At 45.0% G+C, this 20,204-nt stretch overlaps 1 protein-coding gene across 4 annotated transcripts in view; it reads left to right on the plus strand.

Moving 5' to 3' along the window:
* Positions 1 to 2,935: 2,935 nt before the first annotated feature.
* mtmr14 (myotubularin related protein 14) overlaps positions 2,936 to 20,204 on the plus strand; it is a 102,926-nt gene continuing 85,657 nt past the window's right edge. For all 4 annotated transcript variants that reach the window (XM_086001943.1, XM_086001946.1, XM_086001945.1 and 1 more), the window contains exons 1-2: positions 2,936 to 3,455; positions 13,663 to 13,811. In XM_086001943.1, coding sequence (XP_085858069.1) covers positions 3,330 to 3,455; positions 13,663 to 13,811 — 275 coding nt within the window. In that variant the 5' untranslated portion in view covers positions 2,936 to 3,329. The remainder of the gene's footprint in view (positions 3,456 to 13,662; positions 13,812 to 20,204) is intronic.

The following is a 20,204-nucleotide window of genomic DNA, read 5'->3' on the forward strand; positions in this document are numbered from 1 at the left end:
TAAGTGGGCAGAGATTTGGCAGATGGAATACAATACTGGAAAGTGTGAGGTTATGCACTTTGGCAGGAAAAATCGTAGAGCACGTTATTATCTTAATGGCAAGAAACTGGAAAGTACTGAAGTACAAAGGGATCTGGGGGTCCTGGTGCACGAAACTCAAAAGGTTAGTATGCAGGTGCAGCAAGTGATTAAGAAGGCCAATGGAATGTTGGCTTTCATTGCTAGGGGGATAGAATATAAAAATAGGGAGGTATTGCTTCAGTTGTACAAGGTATTGGTGAGACCGCACCTGGAATACTGCGTACAGTTTTGGTGTCCATACTTAAGAAAGGACATACTTGCTCTCGAGTCAGTACAAAGAAGGTTCACTCGGTTAATCCTGGGGATGAGGGGATGGACATTTGAGGAGAGGTTGAGTAGATTGGGACTCTACTCATTGGAGTTCAGAAGAATGAGAGGCGGTCTTATTGAAACATATAAGATTGTGAAGGGGTTGGATCGGGTGGATGCGGGGAAGATGTTCCCGATGATGGGTGAAACTAGAACTAGGGGGCATAGTCTTAGAATAAGGGGCTGCTCTTTCAAAACTGAGATGAGGAGGAACTACTTCACTCAGAGGGTGGTAGGTCCATGGAATATGCTGCCCCAAAAAGCTGTAGAAGCTACATCATTACATAAATTTAAAACAGAAATAGACAGTTTCCTAGAAGTAAAGGGAATTAAGGGTTACGGGGAGCGGGCAGGAATTTGGACATGAGTCTAGGTTCGGATCGGTCATGGCCCTGTGGGTAGCGGAGCGGGCCCAGGGTTCGTGTAGCCTGATCCTGCTCCTATTTCGTGTGTCTAATTCTGTTAGATTCAGGAGATGGTTCTGTGATAGTGGATTGGCGGTTAGGATCAGATCAGCCATGATCTTATTGATTGGCGGAGCAGGCTCGAGGGGCCGATTGGCCTACTCCTGCTCCTATTTCTTATGTTCTTATGTTCTTATTAGAAGATGTTTATGGTGGTTGTGGATGCTCGTAGCAAGTGGCCGGAGGTCACTGTGATGAGGTCTACCACGGCAGAGAAAACAATTGAGAAACTTGGTGAGATGTTCAGCCGTTATGGCTCACCGGAACAACTCGTAAGTGACAACAGTCCACAATTTGTGTCACAGGAGTTTTCAACCTTCCTGCAAGTGAATGGTGTCCAACACATCAGGTCTGCGCCCTACCATCCCTCTACTAACGGCCTGGCAGAAAGGTTCGTGCAAACTTTGAAGCACGCCTTGAAGGCATCGCCAGGTCAGGGCTCAATCCACCAACGTCTGAACAGCTTCCTGTTGTCCTACAGGAACGAGCCGCATGCCACAACCAAAACTTCCCCCGCTTCGCTCATGATGAAGAGGCATTTGCAGACAAGTTTTGACTTACTCAAACCTCCAAGGGCAGAGCAGGTTGTCCAACGTCAACAACAAGCTCAAATTGAAAGAGAGAAAAGAGCCAAGGAGAGACGGTTTCATCCCAGAGAGCACGTCCCAGCTCGAAACTACAACACTGGACCGAAATGGGTTCCTGCTACGGTGATTGCGCAGACGGGTCCTGTGTCTTACACGGTTGAGACTGCTGAGGACGTCGTCTGGAGAAGACACACTGATCAACTGTTGCTAGGAGCAGAGACAGCCACAGAGGCTCCAACGGCTGGTTGGCCTGAACTGTTTCCGGATGATACCGCAAACCAGCATCCTTCGCCACAGTGCTCTTCTCCAACACAGGAAGTCAAAGAGACTGTTCCACCTGTGCAAACTCCTGACTTTCGACTGACACAGGCACCTTCTCCATCCAGGCCTGTGTCAATGCCTACTGCTGTGGAAGCCAGCGATGACCGCCGGTATCCTGTCAGAGAGCGGCGGCCTCCAAGACGCTTGGATCTGTAGGCTTAGCGACTTCCCCACAAAAGTGGGGCAGAATAAACCCCAGGGTAAAGTCAGGGTTTGAGGCAGTCTACCCCTACCCTTGGTTAGTTGAGTGCATTGAAAGTAACTTAGCTGTTGAGGAATAATGTGGACATTTCATTTAAGAGTGGAGGATAGTGGTTAGCACTGTTGCCTCACAGCGCCAGGGACCCGGGTTCGAATCCAGCCTCGGGCGACTGTCTGTGTGGAGTTTGCACATTCTCCCCGTGTTTGCGTGGGTTTCCTCCGGGTGCTCCGGTTTCCTCCTACAGTCCAAAGATGTGCGGGTTAGGTTGATTGGCTATGATAAATTGACCCTTAGTGTTAGGGGGATTAAATACGTGGGGTTACGGGGATAGGGTGGGATATGTGTTGGTGTAGGGGTTACGGGGATCGGGTGGGATATGTGTCGGTGCAGGCTCGATGGGCCGAAATGGCCTCTATCTGCACTGTGGGGTTTCTGTGATTCTGTGTGAATATGTTATGTATTATGTGTTCTCCTCCCACCTGCGGTGGCGCTGTCACAGCAGATGAATGGGTGGGTTTGTTCTCTTTTGTTCTGTACTTTCTCCAGAACTTTCCTTTTGAATAAAGAAGCATCGTGTTTGCAATCTCGGGGTTCTGAGCACTAATTATGTTTAAGTATAACGGCACAGGTACAGACACAACAGTCGGTGGTCGTGAAAGGCCGCTATAGAAATGCAAGTCTTTCTTTTTTTTCTTTGATACTCGACTGTTAGCCAAACATTATTTTTCCTGTGTCTAATCATTTTTAGAATTATTAAATGAAAGTGTTCAAAGAAAATTAAAAAAAATGAAAGCAGCCCCAATGACTTTTCTCCCCCAGTTGCTTGCAGCAGTGTCCTGGATTTGAATCTTCCATTCCGGGAGACTCCAGGGGGAATCCGGGAGGAATCCGGGAGGGTTGGCAACACTGCATGAGGGGGGCGTGTTGGGTCTGGGAATTGATGACGATGGCGGGGTGAGAGGTCAGGCCGGCATCCCATGACGATGGCGGGGTGAGAGGTCGGGCCGGTATCCCATGACGATGGCTATCAGGCGGTGTTTCCTGGGTTTGCAGTCGGGCCTGTAACTGAGTCGCTGCTGCCGAGTGTGAGCGCTGCGAGTCCGCGGGGAGGAAAAAGAAAGGAAAAAGCCTGACCGGCCGCGCACCTTTACTGTCAGCATACGTCGCGGGGAGCGCACTCGGAGGCCGGGCGCCGGGCCCGTGGTCCCCGGGAAGCGTCTGGTTTGCTGGGCGGCAAGAGCCGCGGGGAAGGCCGGGGCCGGTTCGGCGGCGGCGGCTGGGCCATGGGCTGCAGCCCCGGCGGTGCACTACAGGGAGAAGCCGGTGGAGGCTGTGCGGATCGGGGAGTGGAGTGAGGGCTGCGAGATGTGGGAGGCCAATCTGGCCGGGCCTGGGCCTGGGCCTGGGTTGGGCGGCCGGAGCGAGGAGATCGGAGAGCTGATCGAGCATTTCTCCAAACACCAGTATCGGGCCAAGGAGGCGAACCCCAAGGTAACAGCACTGCTAAAAGTAACTCCGGAGTAAGATGTCCAATAGTAACCCAAACCCGGAGCATGGTGGCATAGTGGTTAGCATTGTTGCCTCACAGCGCCAGTGACCCGGGTTCGAATCCGGCCTCGGGCGACTGTCTGTGTGGAATTTGCACATTCTCCCCGTGTTTGCGTGGGTTTCCTCCGGGTGCTCCGGTTTCCTCCCACAGTCCAAAGATGTGCGGGTTAGGTTGATTGGCTATGATAAATTGACCCTTTGTGTTAGGGGGATTAAATACGTGGGGTTACGGGGATAGGGTGGGATATGTGTTGGTGTAGGGGTTACGGGGATCGGGTGGGATATGTGTCGGTGCAGGCTCGATGGGCCGAAATGGCCTCTATCTGCACTGTGAGGTTTCTGTGATTCTGTGAAATAATAACCCAAACCTGGAGTAAACCGTGTCAAATAATAACCCAAACCCGGAGTAACCGTGTCAAATAATAACCCAAACCCAGAGTAACCATGTCAAATAATAACCCAAACCTGGAGTAAACCGTGTCAAATAATAACCCAAACCCGGGGTAACAGTGTCAAATAATAGCCCAAATCGGAGTAACCGTGTCAAATAATAACCCAAACCCGGAGTAACCGTGTCAAATAATAACCCAAACCCGGGGTAACTGTCAAATAATAACCCAAACCCGGAGTAACCGTGTCAAATAATAACCCAAACCCGGAGTAACCGTGTCAAATAATAACCCAAACCCAGAGTAACCGTGTCAAATAATAACCCAAACCTGGAGTAAACCGTGTCAAATAATAACCCAAACCCGGAGTAACCGTGTCAAATAATAACCCAAACCCGGAGTAACCGTGTCAAATAATAACCCAAACCCGGAGTAAACCGTGTCAAATAATAACCCAAACCTGGGGTAACTGTGTCAAATAACCCAAACCCGGAGTAACCGTGTCAAATAATAACCCAAACCCGGAGTAACTGTGTCAAATAATAACCCAAACCCAGAGTAACAATGTCAAATAATAACCCAAACCCGGGGTAACTGTCAAATAATAACCCAAACCCGGAGTAACCGTGTCAAATAATAACCCAAACCCGGAGTAACCGTGTCAAATAATAACCCAAACCCGGAGTAACCGTGTCAAATAATAACCCAAACCCGGAGTAAACCGTGTCAAATAATAACCCAAACCTGGGGTAACTGTGTCAAATAACCCAAACCCGGAGTAACCGTGTCAAATAATAACCCAAACCCGGAGTAACCGTGTCAAATAATAACCCAAACCCGGAGTAACTGTGTCAAATAATAACCCAAACCCAGAGTAACCGTGTCAAATAATAACCCAAACCTGGAGTAACCGTGTCAAATAATAACCCAAACCCGGAGTAAACCGTGTCAAATAATAACCCAAACCCAGAGTAACAATGTCAAATAATAACCCAAACCTGGAGTAACCGTGTCAAATAATAACCCAAACCTGGAGTAACCGTGTCAAATAATAACCCAAACCTGGAGTAACCGTGTCAAATAATAACCCAAACCCAGAGTAACAATGTCAAATAATAACCCAAACCTGGAGTAAACCGTGTCAAATAATAACCCAAACCCGGAGTAACCGTGTCAAATAATAACCCAAACCCGGAGTAACCGTGTCAAATAATAACCCAAACCCAGAGTAACAATGTCAAATAATAACCCAAACCTGGAGTAAACCGTGTCAAATAATAACCCAAACCTGGAGTAAACCGTGTCAAATAATAACCCAAACCTGGAGTAACCGTGTCAAATAATAACCCAAACCCGGGGTAACAGTGTCAAATAACCCAAACCCGGAGTAACCGTGTCAAATAACCCAAACCCAGAGTAACAATGTCAAATAATAACCCAAACCTGGAGTAAACCGTGTCAAATAATAACCCAAACCCGGGGTAACAGTGTCAAATAATAACCCAAACCCGGGGTAACAGTGTCAAATAATAACCCAAACCTGGAGTAAACCGTGTCAAATAATAACCCAAACCCGGGGTAACAGTGTCAAATAATAACCCAAACCCGGGGTAACAGTGTCAAATAACCCAAACCCGGAGTAACCGTGTCAAATAACCCAAACCCAGAGTAACAATGTCAAATAATAACCCAAACCTGGAGTAAACCGTGTCAAATAATAACCCAAACCCGGGGTAACAGTGTCAAATAATAACCCAAACCCGGGGTAACAGTGTCAAATAACCCAAACCCAGAGTAACCGTGTCAAATAATAACCCAAACCCGGAGTAACCGTGTCAAATAATAACCCAAACCCGGAGTAAACCGTGTCAAATAATAACCCAAACCCAGAGTAACAATGTCAAATAATAACCCAAACCTGGAGTAACCGTGTCAAATAATAACCCAAACCCGGAGTAACCGTGTCAAATAATAACCCAAACCCGGAGTAACCGTGTCAAATAATAACCCAAACCCAGAGTAACAATGTCAAATAATAACCCAAACCTGGAGTAAACCGTGTCAAATAATAACCCAAACCTGGAGTAAACCGTGTCAAATAATAACCCAAACCTGGAGTAACCGTGTCAAATAATAACCCAAACCCAGAGTAACAATGTCAAATAATAACCCAAACCTGGAGTAAACCGTGTCAAATAATAACCCAAACCCGGGGTAACAGTGTCAAATAATAACCCAAACCCGGAGTAACCGTGTCAAATAATAACCCAAACCTGGAGTAACCGTGTCAAATAATAACCCAAACCTGGAGTAACCGGGTCAAATAATAACCCAAACCCGGAGTAACAATGTCAAATAGTAACCCAAATCCGGAGTAACAGCGTTAAATAGTAACCCGAACCCGGGGTAACTGTGTCAAATAATAACCCAAATCCGGAGTAACACTGTTAAATAATAACCCAAACCTGGAGTAACCGTGTCAAATAACCCAAACCTGGAGTAACCGTGTCAAATAATAACCCAAACCCGGAGTAACAGTGTCAAATAATAACCCAAACCCGGAGTAACTGTGTCAAATAATAACCCAAACCCGGGGTAACTGTGTCAAATAATAACCCAAACCTGGAGTAACCGTGTCAAATAATAACCCAAACCTGGAGTAACTGTGTCAAATAATAACCCAAACCTGGGGTAACCGTGTCAAATAATAACCCAAACCCGGAGTAACCGTGTCAAATAATAACCCAAACCCGGGGTAACCGTGTCAAATAATAACCCAAACCCGGAGTAACCGTGTCAAATAATAACCCAAACCTGGAGTAACCGTGTCAAATAATAACCCAAACCTGGAGTAACCGTGTCAAATAATAACCCAAACCTGGAGTAACCGTGTCAAATAATAACCCAAACCCGGAGTAACTGTGTCAAATAATAACCCAAACCTGGGGTAACCGTGTCAAATAATAACCCAAACCCGGAGTAACCGTGTCAAATAATAACCCAAACCCGGAGTAACAATGTCAAATAATAACCCAAACCTGGAGTAACCGTGTCAAATAATAACCCAAACCTGGAGTAACCGTGTCAAATAATAACCCAAACCCGGAGTAACTGTGTCAAATAATAACCCAAACCCGGGGTAACAGCATTAAATAATGGCCCAGAAATTGCTGGAAAGGGGCATCTCGTGGTGAGTGATGTGAACTAGACTTATTACCTCACACTATATTTGCGCTGCAAATTGCTGGAAATGCTAATTGATGGCACACATGACAAAATGTACACATGTTCGAAGAATGAGTTACTTTTGATTAGTTCTTCAACACTAGGTGACTGTAGAACAATTCCTCGAAGGGACTTTCATTCCCACAAGATTTTTGAGCCCATGCTTTGCATTAAAAGTACTCCCCCCTTCCTTGATATTACTGTTCCTCTTAACAATTGTTTCATGTCCACCTTTTGTGAACTGACTGGTAATTTGCACCTGCATTTTGGAAGTTGTAACTTGTTTTTACTCATCCTGTGTTTTTTCCTAAAATTATTTTGTGGAGTAAACATCATTCTGTACAGATTGTTCTTGCTTTGTCATTTTCCCCTTTAAATTAATCCCATGTATTTTTTAACTAGAGTCTGCTTGCATTTGCATCTCTTGTGCCAAGATGTGCAGCCCAGCTAAGTGCATCCTTTAAATGACTAATAGGAGGTGCTTGGTCCTACCCCTGCAGTGCTGTACTCTCTGCCTGGCACGATTCACATCAGAAACTGAACAGAGTGGGGGACTGAACTTTCAAATTTCACACTGTGTGGTATAGCACATTGGTGCACAGCATACCACCCTTGTGCGTCCTTTTACCTGCATTTAAGAATTCATTTCTCTCTCTTTTGATTATGTGCCATGTGGCTAGCAGCGAAAGAGCACTTATGGGCAGTCTGCTCTTTATTTAGCTGCCAATATCTACTGATTCTGTTGGTCAGTTATGAAGTCCAGTAGTGACTTGCTTGCCAATTTGGCCAGCCTCCACTCGGCGCTCTTGGAGAAATAACAGGCAGGAGCGATATCTAACCAGTATTGTGCAATGCATTGAGGGCACTGATTTTACTATGGCACGCAGCCACAGACTCGCGTGTTTAATTGTATTTGGTCTCCTTTTCCTTGTGATGTGAATTGTCAGTAATCGGTACAAACTTCCACCTCACACAGGACCAGGTTATTTGTGCTTCCTTCCTGCTGTTTCACAATTTACTAGTTAACCCCAAATTTGACCAGTGGTGGAAAACCTTGCATAAAACCTGATTGGTAATGCAGAGAGTTTCACTTCTGGAAAGAAAGCAATCCGCTGCCATTTGTGCAATTTTTATATTAATGATTTGATTTTTTAAATCAGTTTGCTGGTATTTTCAGCAGCTTCGTTCCACTGGATTGTGCCGTCTGTGGTGTCTGTCATTTGAGGATAGAGAGTTTATAATTTCAAGCGAGCTGAGATTGTATTGTACAATACACTTTGAATCCGCTTCTTTTATCTGCCTCTGTCATAAGTTTTCACTGTCATTTGACAACAGGGCCTTCCTCCTCCACCCCCCTACCCCTCCCCGTGCAAATTTTATTTTCCATTTGTGAATGCAGACTTTGTTCAGTCCTGAACAAAACATGTTGACCTATTTAGAGCAATATGTATTGAAGTATAATTCTGGTTAACCCATTAGGAACTGCACGGTGAATGATATCACTGAGCCCAATCCCAGCTGAGAAACTTTGATTTGTATTATGATGCCATGAGACGGGAACTGAGTAGGTCTGATTGGACAACGTTCCTGGGAGGACTGGAGGTAGATAAACAATGGCAAACATTTAAAGATAGAATGACAAAATTGCAAAAATTGTTTATACCAATCTGGCATAAAAGGAAATCTAAAAAGGTGACTCAACCGTGGATAACAGGGGAAATTAGAGACAGCATAAAATCCAAAGATAGGGCGTATAAAATAGCCAAAAAAAGCGCCAGAGCGGAAGATTGGGAACAGTTTAAGATAGAGCAAAGGAGGGCAAAGGGCATAATCAAGAGGGGCAAAATAGCTTACGAAAACAAGCTGGCGGAAAATATAAAAACTAACTCCAAAAGCTTTTATAAGTATATCAAAAGGAAAAGACTGGTGAAAACCAAAGTTGGTCCATTGCAGTCAGATACGGGGGAATATATAATGGGAAATAAGGAAATGGCAGATCAACTAAATGCATACTTTGGGTCAGTCTTTACGAAGGAAGACACAAAAAACCTCCCTGGGATATCGGGAAAAATAGGGACATTGGCAAAGGAGGAACTGACGCAAATCAATATCTCTAAGGATATGGTGTTAAGGAAGCTAAAGGGATTGAAGGTGGACAAATCCCCAGGGCCTGATAACATGCATCCTAGGGTACTGAAGGAGGTGGCCCTAGAGATAGCGGATGCACTAAGGATGATTTTTCAGAATTCATTAGACTCGGGAACAGTGCCCATGGATTGGAGGGTAGCTAACGTTACCCCACTATTCAAAAAGGGGGGTAGGGAAAAAGCAGGTAATTACAGACCTGTAAGCCTTACATCAGTTGTGGGCAAAATGCTGGAGTCCATCATTAAGGATGAAATAGCAGAGCACTTAGCAAATGGGGACAGGATAGGACAGAGTCAACATGGATTTACAAAGGGTAAATCGTGCTTGACTAATCTATTGGAATTTTTTGAGGGAGTAACTGGTAGAATAGATGGGGGAGAGCCAGTAGATGTGGTGTACCTGGACTTCCAAAAGGCCTTCGATAAGGTCCCACATAAAAGATTAGCATGGAAAATTGAGGCTCATGGGATAAAGGGGAAAGTATTGGCGTGGATAGGGAACTGGCTGTCAGATAGAAAACAGAGAGTTGGAATAAACGGCTCATTTTCTGAATGGCAGGCAGTAACAAGTGGGGTACCACAGGGATCTGTCCTGGGCCCCCAGCTGTTCACAATTTACATTAATGACCTGGATCAGGGAGTCGGATGCAGCATTTCCAAATTTGCAGACGACACTAAACTAGGAGGGGGGGTGGGCTCAGAGGAAGAGACCAGGAAGCTCCAGAGCGATTTGGACAGACTGGGCGATTGGGCGGATAAATGGCAGATGCACTATAATGTGGACAAGTGCGAAGTTATCCACCTTGGGTGCAGGAACGGGAGGGCAAATTATTATTTAAATGGCAATAGATTGGGAGAGGGGGAAGTACAGAGAGACCTGGGTGTTCTTGTACACCAGTCACTGAAGGCGAGCATGCAGGTGCAACAGGCGGTCAAGAAGGCAAACGGTATGCTGGCCTTCATAGCAAAAGGGTTAGAATACAGGAACAGGGATACCTTGCTGCAGCTGTACAGGGCACTGGTGAGACCACACCTCGAGTACTGTGTACAGTTTTGGTCGCCTCATCTGAGGAAGGATGTTCTTGCCATGGAGGGGGTGCAGCGGCGATTCACCAGGCTGATACCAGGAATGGCGGGAATGACCTATGAGGAGAGACTATGTAGTTTAGGGATGTACACACTGGAGTTTAGAAGATTGAGAGGGGACCTCATAGAAGTGTATAAAATTCTGACAGGTCTAGACAGACTGGATGCAGAAGGAATGTTTCCCTTGGCGGGTGAGAACAGAACTAGAGGACATAATTTAAGGATAAGGGCTAAACCATTTAGGACAGAGATGAGGGGGAATTTCTTCACTCAGAGAGTGGTGAACCTGTGGAACTCATTGCCACAGAGGGCAGTGTACGCCAGCTCATTAAATATATTTAAGAGGGAATTAGATATATTTCTACGGGCAAAAGGGGTTAAGGGTTACGGAGAGAAGGCGGGGACGGGATACTGAATTAAAGGATCAGCCATGATCTCATCGAATGGCGGAGCAGGCACGAAGGGCCGAATGGCCTACTCCTGCTCCTATCTTCTATGTATCTATGTATCTATGTATTTGAAAGGCTGTGGTAGTTTACAATCAATACCACACCAATATTGCCGTCATCATTATTGGACAAACATACGTATCATTTAGCTTGTATGTCCTCTCCTTATTCTTGCTCCCAAAATTCATCACCTCATTTCTCTATACAGGAAACTTTCTGGTATCCAGCACTGACGGGACCGAGCTGGTGCCGTCCCATCAAAACTGCCGTATAAACCAGCGCTAATGTTAAAACATACGGAGCTTCTCGGCTCCGTATGAAACAACAAACCCTGTTACTTAGCAACAGCTTCAAAACAGTCGGCCGCAGCTTAAAAGCGTCTCTGTAGCTAAGCAACAGCTTCAGCTAGACGCTTGGGAGCCACGACTGGGGAGAAAAAAAAGCAACGAGAAGTAAAAAAACTTATAAGAAACGGCTCCTGAATTTTGCCGGTAGATAGAGCTTTCCGGACACTTAACCTCCGGTTAAACGAAAGTTTCCTGTATTAGATTTCATTTGACATCTATCTGCCCAAGCTGCTAAGCTTTCCACAGATGCTGGATACCTACCAGAGTCTCACCCCAGTGACCATTCTTCATGTGTGAGCCTGGACGATGTGATCAAAGTGTCAGTGGCCTGTTCAGTGGTCGGAGGCATCACGTGTGATCTTAGTCCAGTCCTCGCACAACATCCACACGCACTCATTTTACACCAGGAATAGCAATCGGGGTAGGAACCTTGGCTAATTTTCCTCGCCCTAGCGCAAAAAGACTTGCATTTATATCACGCTCTTCATGACCACTGGACATCCCAAAGCACTTTACAGCCAATGAAGTACGCTTTGAAGTGTAGTCACTGTTGTAATATAGGAAATGATATGCCTATCAATTAGTCCAATAAAAGGCGACGAGTTAAGAACGTAACTGAAGGTTTTTATTGGCTAAATAACAGAGCCCACCCTCGTGGGTGATCCGATCCAACAGGGAGGAATACTAGCCAGTCAGCTACCTTTATACCTGGGCAGGTAATGGGCGGAGTCGGAGGTGGTCAGCCCAGGTATAACAGTGCGACAAGAGGCGACCTCGTGTAGTGATGTGACAGTGAGAACAGTGAGAACAATATACAGTGATAACTATAACAGTGGTTTACCACAGGAAACATGGCAGCAAATTTGTGCACAGCAAGCTCCCACAAACAGCAATGTGATAATGACCAGATAATCTCTTTTTTTAGGTGTTGGTTGAGGGATAAATATTGACTAGGACACCGGGGATAACTCATAGAATTATAGAATCATAGAATGGTTACAGCATGGAAGAAGGCCATTTGGCCTGTCTTGCCCATGCCAGCTTTCTGAAAGTGTACTTCAGCTAGTCCCACTCCCCCGCCCTTTCCCCAAAGCCCTGCAAACTTTTTTCCTTCAGGTAATTATCCAACTCCCTTTTGAAAGCCATGATTGAATCTGCCTCCACCACCCTTTCAGGCAGTGCATTTCTCACTGAGTTAAAAAAGTTTTTCCTCATGTCACATTTGGTTCTTCTGCCAATCGCCTTAAATCTGTGTCCTCTGGTTCTTGACTCTTCTGCCATGGGAACAGTTTCTCTCTCTCTCTCTACTCTGTCCAGACCCCTCATGATTTTGAACACCTTTATCAAATCTCCTCTCAATCTTCTCTGCTCTAAGGAGAACAGTGTATCCACGTAACTGAAGTTCCTCATCCCTGGAATCATTATGCCTCTATTTATGAAGCCCAGGATCCCGTAACCTTTTTTAACTGCTTTCTCAACCTGCCCTGCCGCCTTCAACGATTTGTGCACATATACCCCAGGTCTCTGTTCATGCGCCCCTTTTAGGATTGTACCCTTTAGTTTATATTTCCTCTCCTCATTCTTTCTACCAAAATGTATCACTTCGCACTTTTCTGCGTTAAATTTCATCTTTTTCGAAATAGTGCCATGGGATTTTTTACATCCACCTGAGAGCAGACGGGACCTCGGTTTTAAAGTCTCATCTGAAAGACGGCACCTCTGACAGTGCAGCACTCCCTCAGTACTGCACTGGAGTGTCAGCCTAGATATTTGTGCTCAAGTCTCTGGAGTGGGACTTGAACCCACAACCTGCTGCCCACTGAGCCACAGCTGACAAGCCCAAGCATGCTGAACCCAATTTTACTGCTGTTCAGGGACCTTACTGGGACAGCACCACTAGTACCAGTAATCAACCAGTACCACTAAAAGAGTTTGTGGTCATTTATCTCATTGCTGTTTGTGGGACCTTGCTATGCACCAATTGGTTGCTGTGTTTCCATACGTTACAACAGTAACTGCACTTGAAAAGTACTTAATTAGCTGTGAAGCGCTTTGGGACGTCCTGAGGTTTTGAAAGGCGCTGTACAGATGCAAGCTTTTTTTCTTTTCTGTCCTTTATTTCAATCTTTAAAACTCCGTGTCTGTCTCTCTCTCATGATTTATGCCTATGAACTTCAGTAAATCACTGTGCACGCTCTTTTGACACATTTAAACTGGAAATCTTATATTTTGGCTTATGAGTTGATTATAAGGAATACGACAACACAGACCACTTTAAAAAAAAAAAAAAAAAAAAGAAAGAAAATGCTTTTGATTTGCTAAAAATGACTGAAACCTCTTGCAAAGATCACTTGCAATAATACCTTCGTACAGAGGTCAGTTAGAAGTACCTGAAAAATGACTATCGGGACCTCGTACTTTAGATGTTATGTTCAAGACCGTGCATTTATCTGTTGATTGACCGCACCCCTCCGCTGTGGTAATTTGGATTGTCTCTCTGGTTGCAGGTGGAGAAGATTGAGAACCGCTGCCTGGAATTGTTCAGGAGGGACTATGTGTACAGTGTGATCCAGAACCCAAATGGAGAGCTTTGTGGACATTACCCCCGCCAGATCGTCTTTATGGAGTATGCAAGCACAGAGGGTGACAAGGACAGGTAATGGGATTTAATCAAAGTCGGCAATTTGTCCAGCACCCGTGAACTTAGTGTGATTATTCATGTCGCTATTGTGTTTTCCCAGAGAACTTGCAAGCTAAGTTGTTTTGGGGGAGGCGAGGGGAACAGGAGGATAGAGCGGGAATGTCATTCATTCACAGCAGCTTGTGAAGCCTTCATTGCTAATAACATGCTGTAAGTTTGAATAGGTCGTGTCACTGAGGCTCCTTACAGTGACTTAATGCACAGTTGACGGTAACTTTTCTCCTTTTCCTATCTTTAGGTTTCCTTATGTCACACGTCCCTTTCCCCAACTGAGTGGATAGGCAGACAGTCTCATCCTAAGCCTCAGCCAGTGCAGTTGAGTAACTATGTGGTGACCAAAACAGAAAATGCTGGAAGCACTCGGCAAGTCAGGCATGGCATCTGTGGAGAAAAGTGACAAATTAACGTTTCGGGCATAACCCGTCATCAGAACGAGAGGATATTGTAGATGAACAGCTTATAAGAAGGGAAATGGGCTGGGGAAACTTGCCTTCTATTTGGAAAAATATATAATTAATATATCTCTAGTTATTCTGCAAAAATAGCTGACATCTGCTCTATACCTCTCCAATAAAATAGCTGAGATTGGGAACTCACTGCGGAATCGGCCACGACACATTGCATTGGAACAGTAATGGATTGCCCTTTACCAAGACCAATTTTTAAAACTTGTTCAAGACAACAGATTCATCCTCTGAAAAATGACAGCATGCTGGTAATTTTGGTTTTGCTGTTGGCTTCAGCTGGAGAAAAGTGAGAATTGCTGCCTGGAGCGGTTCAGCAGAGGCTGCGTACACAATGAATTCACTTTAAGAAACTTCAATTTGTTTTTCCTTTTTCTCTGAATTTCCTTTTGTGAGGAGGGGAATAATTTTTTTTTTTTTTTTTTTTTAAATAGTGCTGATGACATTGGGGAAATCTTGCTGGGAGGTGTTTTCCTGAGCCTGATTTGTGAATTGAGATCAGTAACAGTGCGGGTTATGGTGAACAACAAATCATTTCAAATGCTTATGCTGCACTCTTGGATTCGATCATGTCATTGTCCCCCTCTCTGTTCAAACAAAGCTATTAAATGCAAATAGACAAGAAAAACAAACCGTGAAACTAATTCTTTAAAAGATGGTCCTAATGGTGACATTCATTTTTTAAGGCCATACAAAGAGGGCATTTTTCTTGGAATTGTCATCGCTGTCGGTGTTTTTCAGTATTAGAACTTCGAGGGATCCTTTTAACTGCTTTTATATCTGACTTCAGCTGCTGGCTGTTTTTTAAAACCAGGTATCCCTGACTGGTGCTGGCTTTCCTGGGGCCAGTATCTGTAATGCTCTGGCAGCAGGAGTGACGTCACCATATGCCGACAAAACTATTCATAGAAGATAGGAGCAGGAGTAGGCCATTCGGCCCCTCGAGCCATTCAATGAGATCATGGCTGATCATCCAAATTCAGTACCCTGTCCCTGCTTTCTCCCCATATCCCTTTAGCCTTAAGAAATATATCTAACTCCTTCCTGAATATATTTAATGAATTGGCCTCAACTGCCTTGTGTGGTAGAGAATTCCACAGGTTCACCACTCTCTGGGTGAAGAAATTCCTCCTCATCTCAGTCCTAAATGGCTTACCCGTTATCCTTAGACTGTGACCCCTGGTTCTGGACTCCCCCGCCATCGGGAACATCGTTCCTGCATCTAGTCTGTCCAGTCCTGTTAGAATTTTATAAGTTTCAATGGGTCTCCCTGTGGTGACACTTTACACATAGATGGAATATCGAGGCCCACGATGTAGCCGGGAAGAATGGTTTAATTAAACGCAGGAGAGTGGTGCAGTTAGCTGACTCTCCCAAGACCTGGGCAGCAATATAAAAGCAGGCTTAGTCTCTGATGCTTGTTAAACCAATTTAAAAAAAAATTAATAATGCATAACTTTGTTTCTGATAGACTTGTGTTTGGCTGTTTTATGGTGCACGCCACATCTTCAATGATCATTGTCATCTTACCCCTCTGGAATTTGAGAGGTTGCTGGGTGCTCCTGGAAAGAAAGACTTGCATTTATAGAACGCCTTCCACGACCTCGGGACATGCCAAAGCGCTTTACAGTCAATGAAGTACTTCCTGGAACACACACCCTAATTTTTTCCTGTTCTTCCACCATTTCTACATCTCAAACCTTTGTCATTATTCATTATGTCAGCACTGAATAAGCTCTTTGGAGTTAAATATATGACCTGAATAACTTTTAATTGTGTAAGCTTCAACCATGCACACTTGTGCTGTGTGCTAACATCAACGTTTCTGTTTGGTGCTCCCAATCAATTGTAATGGTTTCCCACACCATGTGAATTTTTTTTCTTGCCAGATTTTGTGTGCCTATAGACTTTCAGGCGTATGGTTCCTTCTGCAGAGCCTTCTACAGTACCTTAGCCAAGGTGCCATGATTCACACACGAGACTTGACGGATTGTTTAGCCAAGGTGCCATGATTCACACACGAGACTTGACGGATGGTTTAGCCAAGGTGCCGTGATTCACACACGAGACTTGACGAATGGTTTAGCCAAGGTGCCGTGATTCACACACGAGACTTGACGGATTGTTTAGCCAAGGTGCCGTGATTCACACACGAGACTTGACGGATTGTTTAGCCAAGGTGCCATGATTCACACACGAGACTTGACGGATTGTTGATAATCTGTTTGACTGCTGGGTACATCACAGCCAAGACCGATTCTGTTCTCATTGGACAATCACACCTGGACTTCCATCTTTGGTCCCAAGGCCTGCACTATTGGGGTAGTTGAGGTACCGAAACTCTTGCCTTGACTATCAACTAACTCGGCATAGATTGGGGCGTGAACCTGATCTGGTCTGTGTGGCCAGTTACACGCTGTATAACCTCACTGAGCCATCAGTGGGGATCTTGCCATTTTATTAATCAAATTTGGGCTGGATAGCAGAGATAGTAGAGGAAGCTATTTTGGCCCAAGAAACAATTGGAATGAGACTAATTATAGTTACAGGAAGAATAGTGTAGCTGACGAGAAGGCTGTTTAATCATTAGAGCTGAGAAACGGGAAGGGAAGAGGTTATCTGATGCAATAGGTTGAACTGCAAAAGCTGCAAATAATTTTTGCACCTGGTTTTGCTTCCTCCTTCCCCGCTGACTGCTGAACCTGAGAGAAAGGGCGGTTGTGACCGATTTAGTGCTATGAGTTTCTTTTACTGCTGTTGGTGCTACATCGATTGCCTGGTATGTGCCTAGGACTGGTGCAGTCAGTTTTTCAGGTGAATCAGCCCACCAGACTCTTTTGAGCAATCCTTGGAAAAAGAGGATTTGTGTTTTGAAGCTTGTTCTCATGTTAAAAAGTTGTGCCATTTGTGTAGGACAAATGACTCATTCTTCTTCGCTCCTTGTGGGGACTTGCCTGTCTACTTATTGCTTAACCTGATATCGTCATTGGTACTATATGGGAAATCCACCCTAGTTCAATAGGGGATGCTCTTTTTGAGTTTTGAGGGACTTAAGGTGCATGATTAGGGCAGAGTACAGGAAGCGTCACTCTGTATTTGGTCCTTGCGACACTCAATCCAGGATTGCTTAATGCCAGCACCTGGTGATAAAGTTGGAAAGTGTCCCATTCCCCAGCACTCCCTTTTACTTATTCCCTTTTGGGTGAAAAAATTGGTGTTGGGTTCTGCTTTTTCTCAGTCATAGGTGTGGTCATCCTGTTGGTCTGTGCAGCTTTCTACAAATGCGTCTCTAAGATGCTACAGGAAACTTTCTGGTATCTGGCACGGACGGGACCGACCTGGTGCCGGTCCATCAACAATGCCGGATAACCGAACGCTATAGTAAAAGATACGGAGCTCAGAGCTCCGTCTAAAGCAACAAACCCTAACAGCTTCAAAACAATCGGCACAAGTTGCAAGCATCTCTAGCTTAGCAACAGCTTCAGCTACACGCTTGCACAGCCACAAATGGAGTAAAAAAAGTAACTAAAAGTAAAAAAAAAAGTTATCTGAACCGACTCCTGAATTTTGCCAGTGGATAGAGCATTCCGGATATTTAGTGGCCGGTTAATCGAAAGTTTCCTGTATTGCCCATTTTGAGGTCAGTAGTAGCATGTCTATGCCAAAATGTTTGAGTTTTTTAATTTAACAATTTTATTCAGGAAAAGCTTTAATGTAAAGATTTCACAGGCCAATATTTCCAGTGTCTGAGTTCTTTTATTTTAGGTTGGGACTAGCTGAAAATATTTTAGTGGTGCGATTGAGCGAGATTCAAACTAGGGGAAAATAATCTGCTTAATGTGTTCTCAGACTTTTGTTTTAACTCATCTGGGTCCAAGCTTAGTGACCCTGGCGGGACGTGTGTGGGTGTCGGGTGAGAACAGAATTGAGCTCAGCTGCGATGTCCATTACATCAGGCTCAAATACCTCACTGACACTCGCTGTTGAGGCTCACCGCCAAGTAATAGCAATTAGATATGCTGTGGGAGGATACAGAGCATGAAAATCAGGCAGGCTCTACAATACTCAAAGCTTGACATGGGGCCTTCTAGTTTTACAGGCGAATAGGTCATCCCATATGAACTGGAATTCCTGTAATTTATTTAAAGATATCAATAATATAATGTACAAACTGCAGCAGCTTTTAACTTTACAATTTCTTCATGAAACTTTATTCTCCATTGTTTCAATATGGTTGGTGTCTCCTTTTAAGTCCCATAAACTTCATTTTTCTTTTGACTTTAAATGATGTACAGGAAACTCTATTATCCGGCACCAACGGGACCGGCGTGGTGCCGGTTTATCAGAAAGTCCGGATTACAGAGAGGTGTAGTTAAAAGGTACGAGAGCTCCGTACACAGCAACAAATCCAGGCTTCCCTGTTGCTTAGCAACTTGTGCCGGAACTCCGGCCACAGACCAAGTGTCCCTGTTGCTTAGCAACAAGTGCAGGAACCCCAGTTACACAGCCACAGATCCAGGAAAGGCCACTAATATGAAGTAAAACTTACCTGAACCTACTCCTGAATTTTGCCGGATACCAGAGAGTTTCCTGTATGCTGTTTTCTGGTCTTCTCGGGGACAGGCCTTTAATCCATAGTGAGGGGAGGGGGAAAGAATCCGCTGGATTATTGTACACGTCGCCTGTTGACTGGTTACAGAGCAGGATTGTTGTAAACATATTGAGTTGATGATTAAAACATAGAAACATAGAGATAGGAACAGGAGTAGGCCATTCGGCCCTTCGAGCCTGCTCCGCCATTCAATGAGATCATGGCTGATCTTCGTCTGAGATCATAGCTGATCTTACCAGTTCAGTACCCCGTCCCCGCCTTTTCTCCGTAACCCTTAATCCCCTTAGCCTTCAGAAATATATCCAATTCTCTCTTGAAAATATTTATTGAATTAGCCTTCACAGCCCTCTGTGGCAGGGAATTCCACAGGCTCACCACTCTTTGAGTGAAGAAATTCTTCCTCATCTCTGTTTTAAATGATTTGCCCGCTATTTTTAGACTGTGGCCCCTGGTTCTGTGCTCCCCGGCCATTGGAAACATTCTCTCTGAATTCAGCCTGTCCAGGCCTGCCATAATTTTATATGTTTCGATGAGATCCCCTCTCAATCTTCTAAACTCCAGTGAGTACAAGCCCAAACTATTCAATCTCTCCTCGTAGGTCATTCCCGCCATTCCAGGTATCAGCCTGGTGAATCGCCGCTGCACTCTTTCCATGGCAAGAACATCCTTCCGCAGATGGGGCGACCAAAACTGTACACAATACTCCAGATGCGGTCTCACCAGCACCTTGTACAGCTGTAGTAAGGTATCCCTATTCCTATACTCGAACCCCCTTGATATGAAGGCCAACATACCATTTGCCTTCTTAATCGCCTGTTGCACCTGCATGCTCTCCTTCAGTGACTGGTGCACAAGAACACCCAGGTCCCTCTGCACTTCCCCATCTCCCAATCTATTGCCATTTAGATAATAATCCACCCTCCTGTTTTTACCCCCAAAGTGGATAACCTCGCATTTATCCACATTATAGTGCATCTGCCACGTATCCGCCCATTCCCCCAACCTGTCCAAATCGCACTGTAGCCTCCTGACATCCTCATCAGAGCCCATCCCTCCTCCTAGTTTAGTGTCGTCAGCGAATTTGGAAATATTGCATCCAATTCCCTGATCCAGATCATTTATATATATTGTGAACAGCTGGGGTCCCAGGACAGATCCTTGCGGCACCCCGCTGGTCACTGCCTGCCACTCCGAAAACGAGCCGTTTATTCCAACTCTCTGTTTTCTATCCGCCAGCCAGTTCTCTATCCACGTTAATACTTTGCCCCCAAT

Source organism: Somniosus microcephalus, chromosome 11 (assembly GCF_052327205.1).
Source record: "Somniosus microcephalus isolate GS21.2 chromosome 11, FLI_Smic_1.0, whole genome shotgun sequence".
In the NCBI taxonomy this organism is placed as follows: domain Eukaryota; kingdom Metazoa; phylum Chordata; class Chondrichthyes; order Squaliformes; family Somniosidae; genus Somniosus; species Somniosus microcephalus.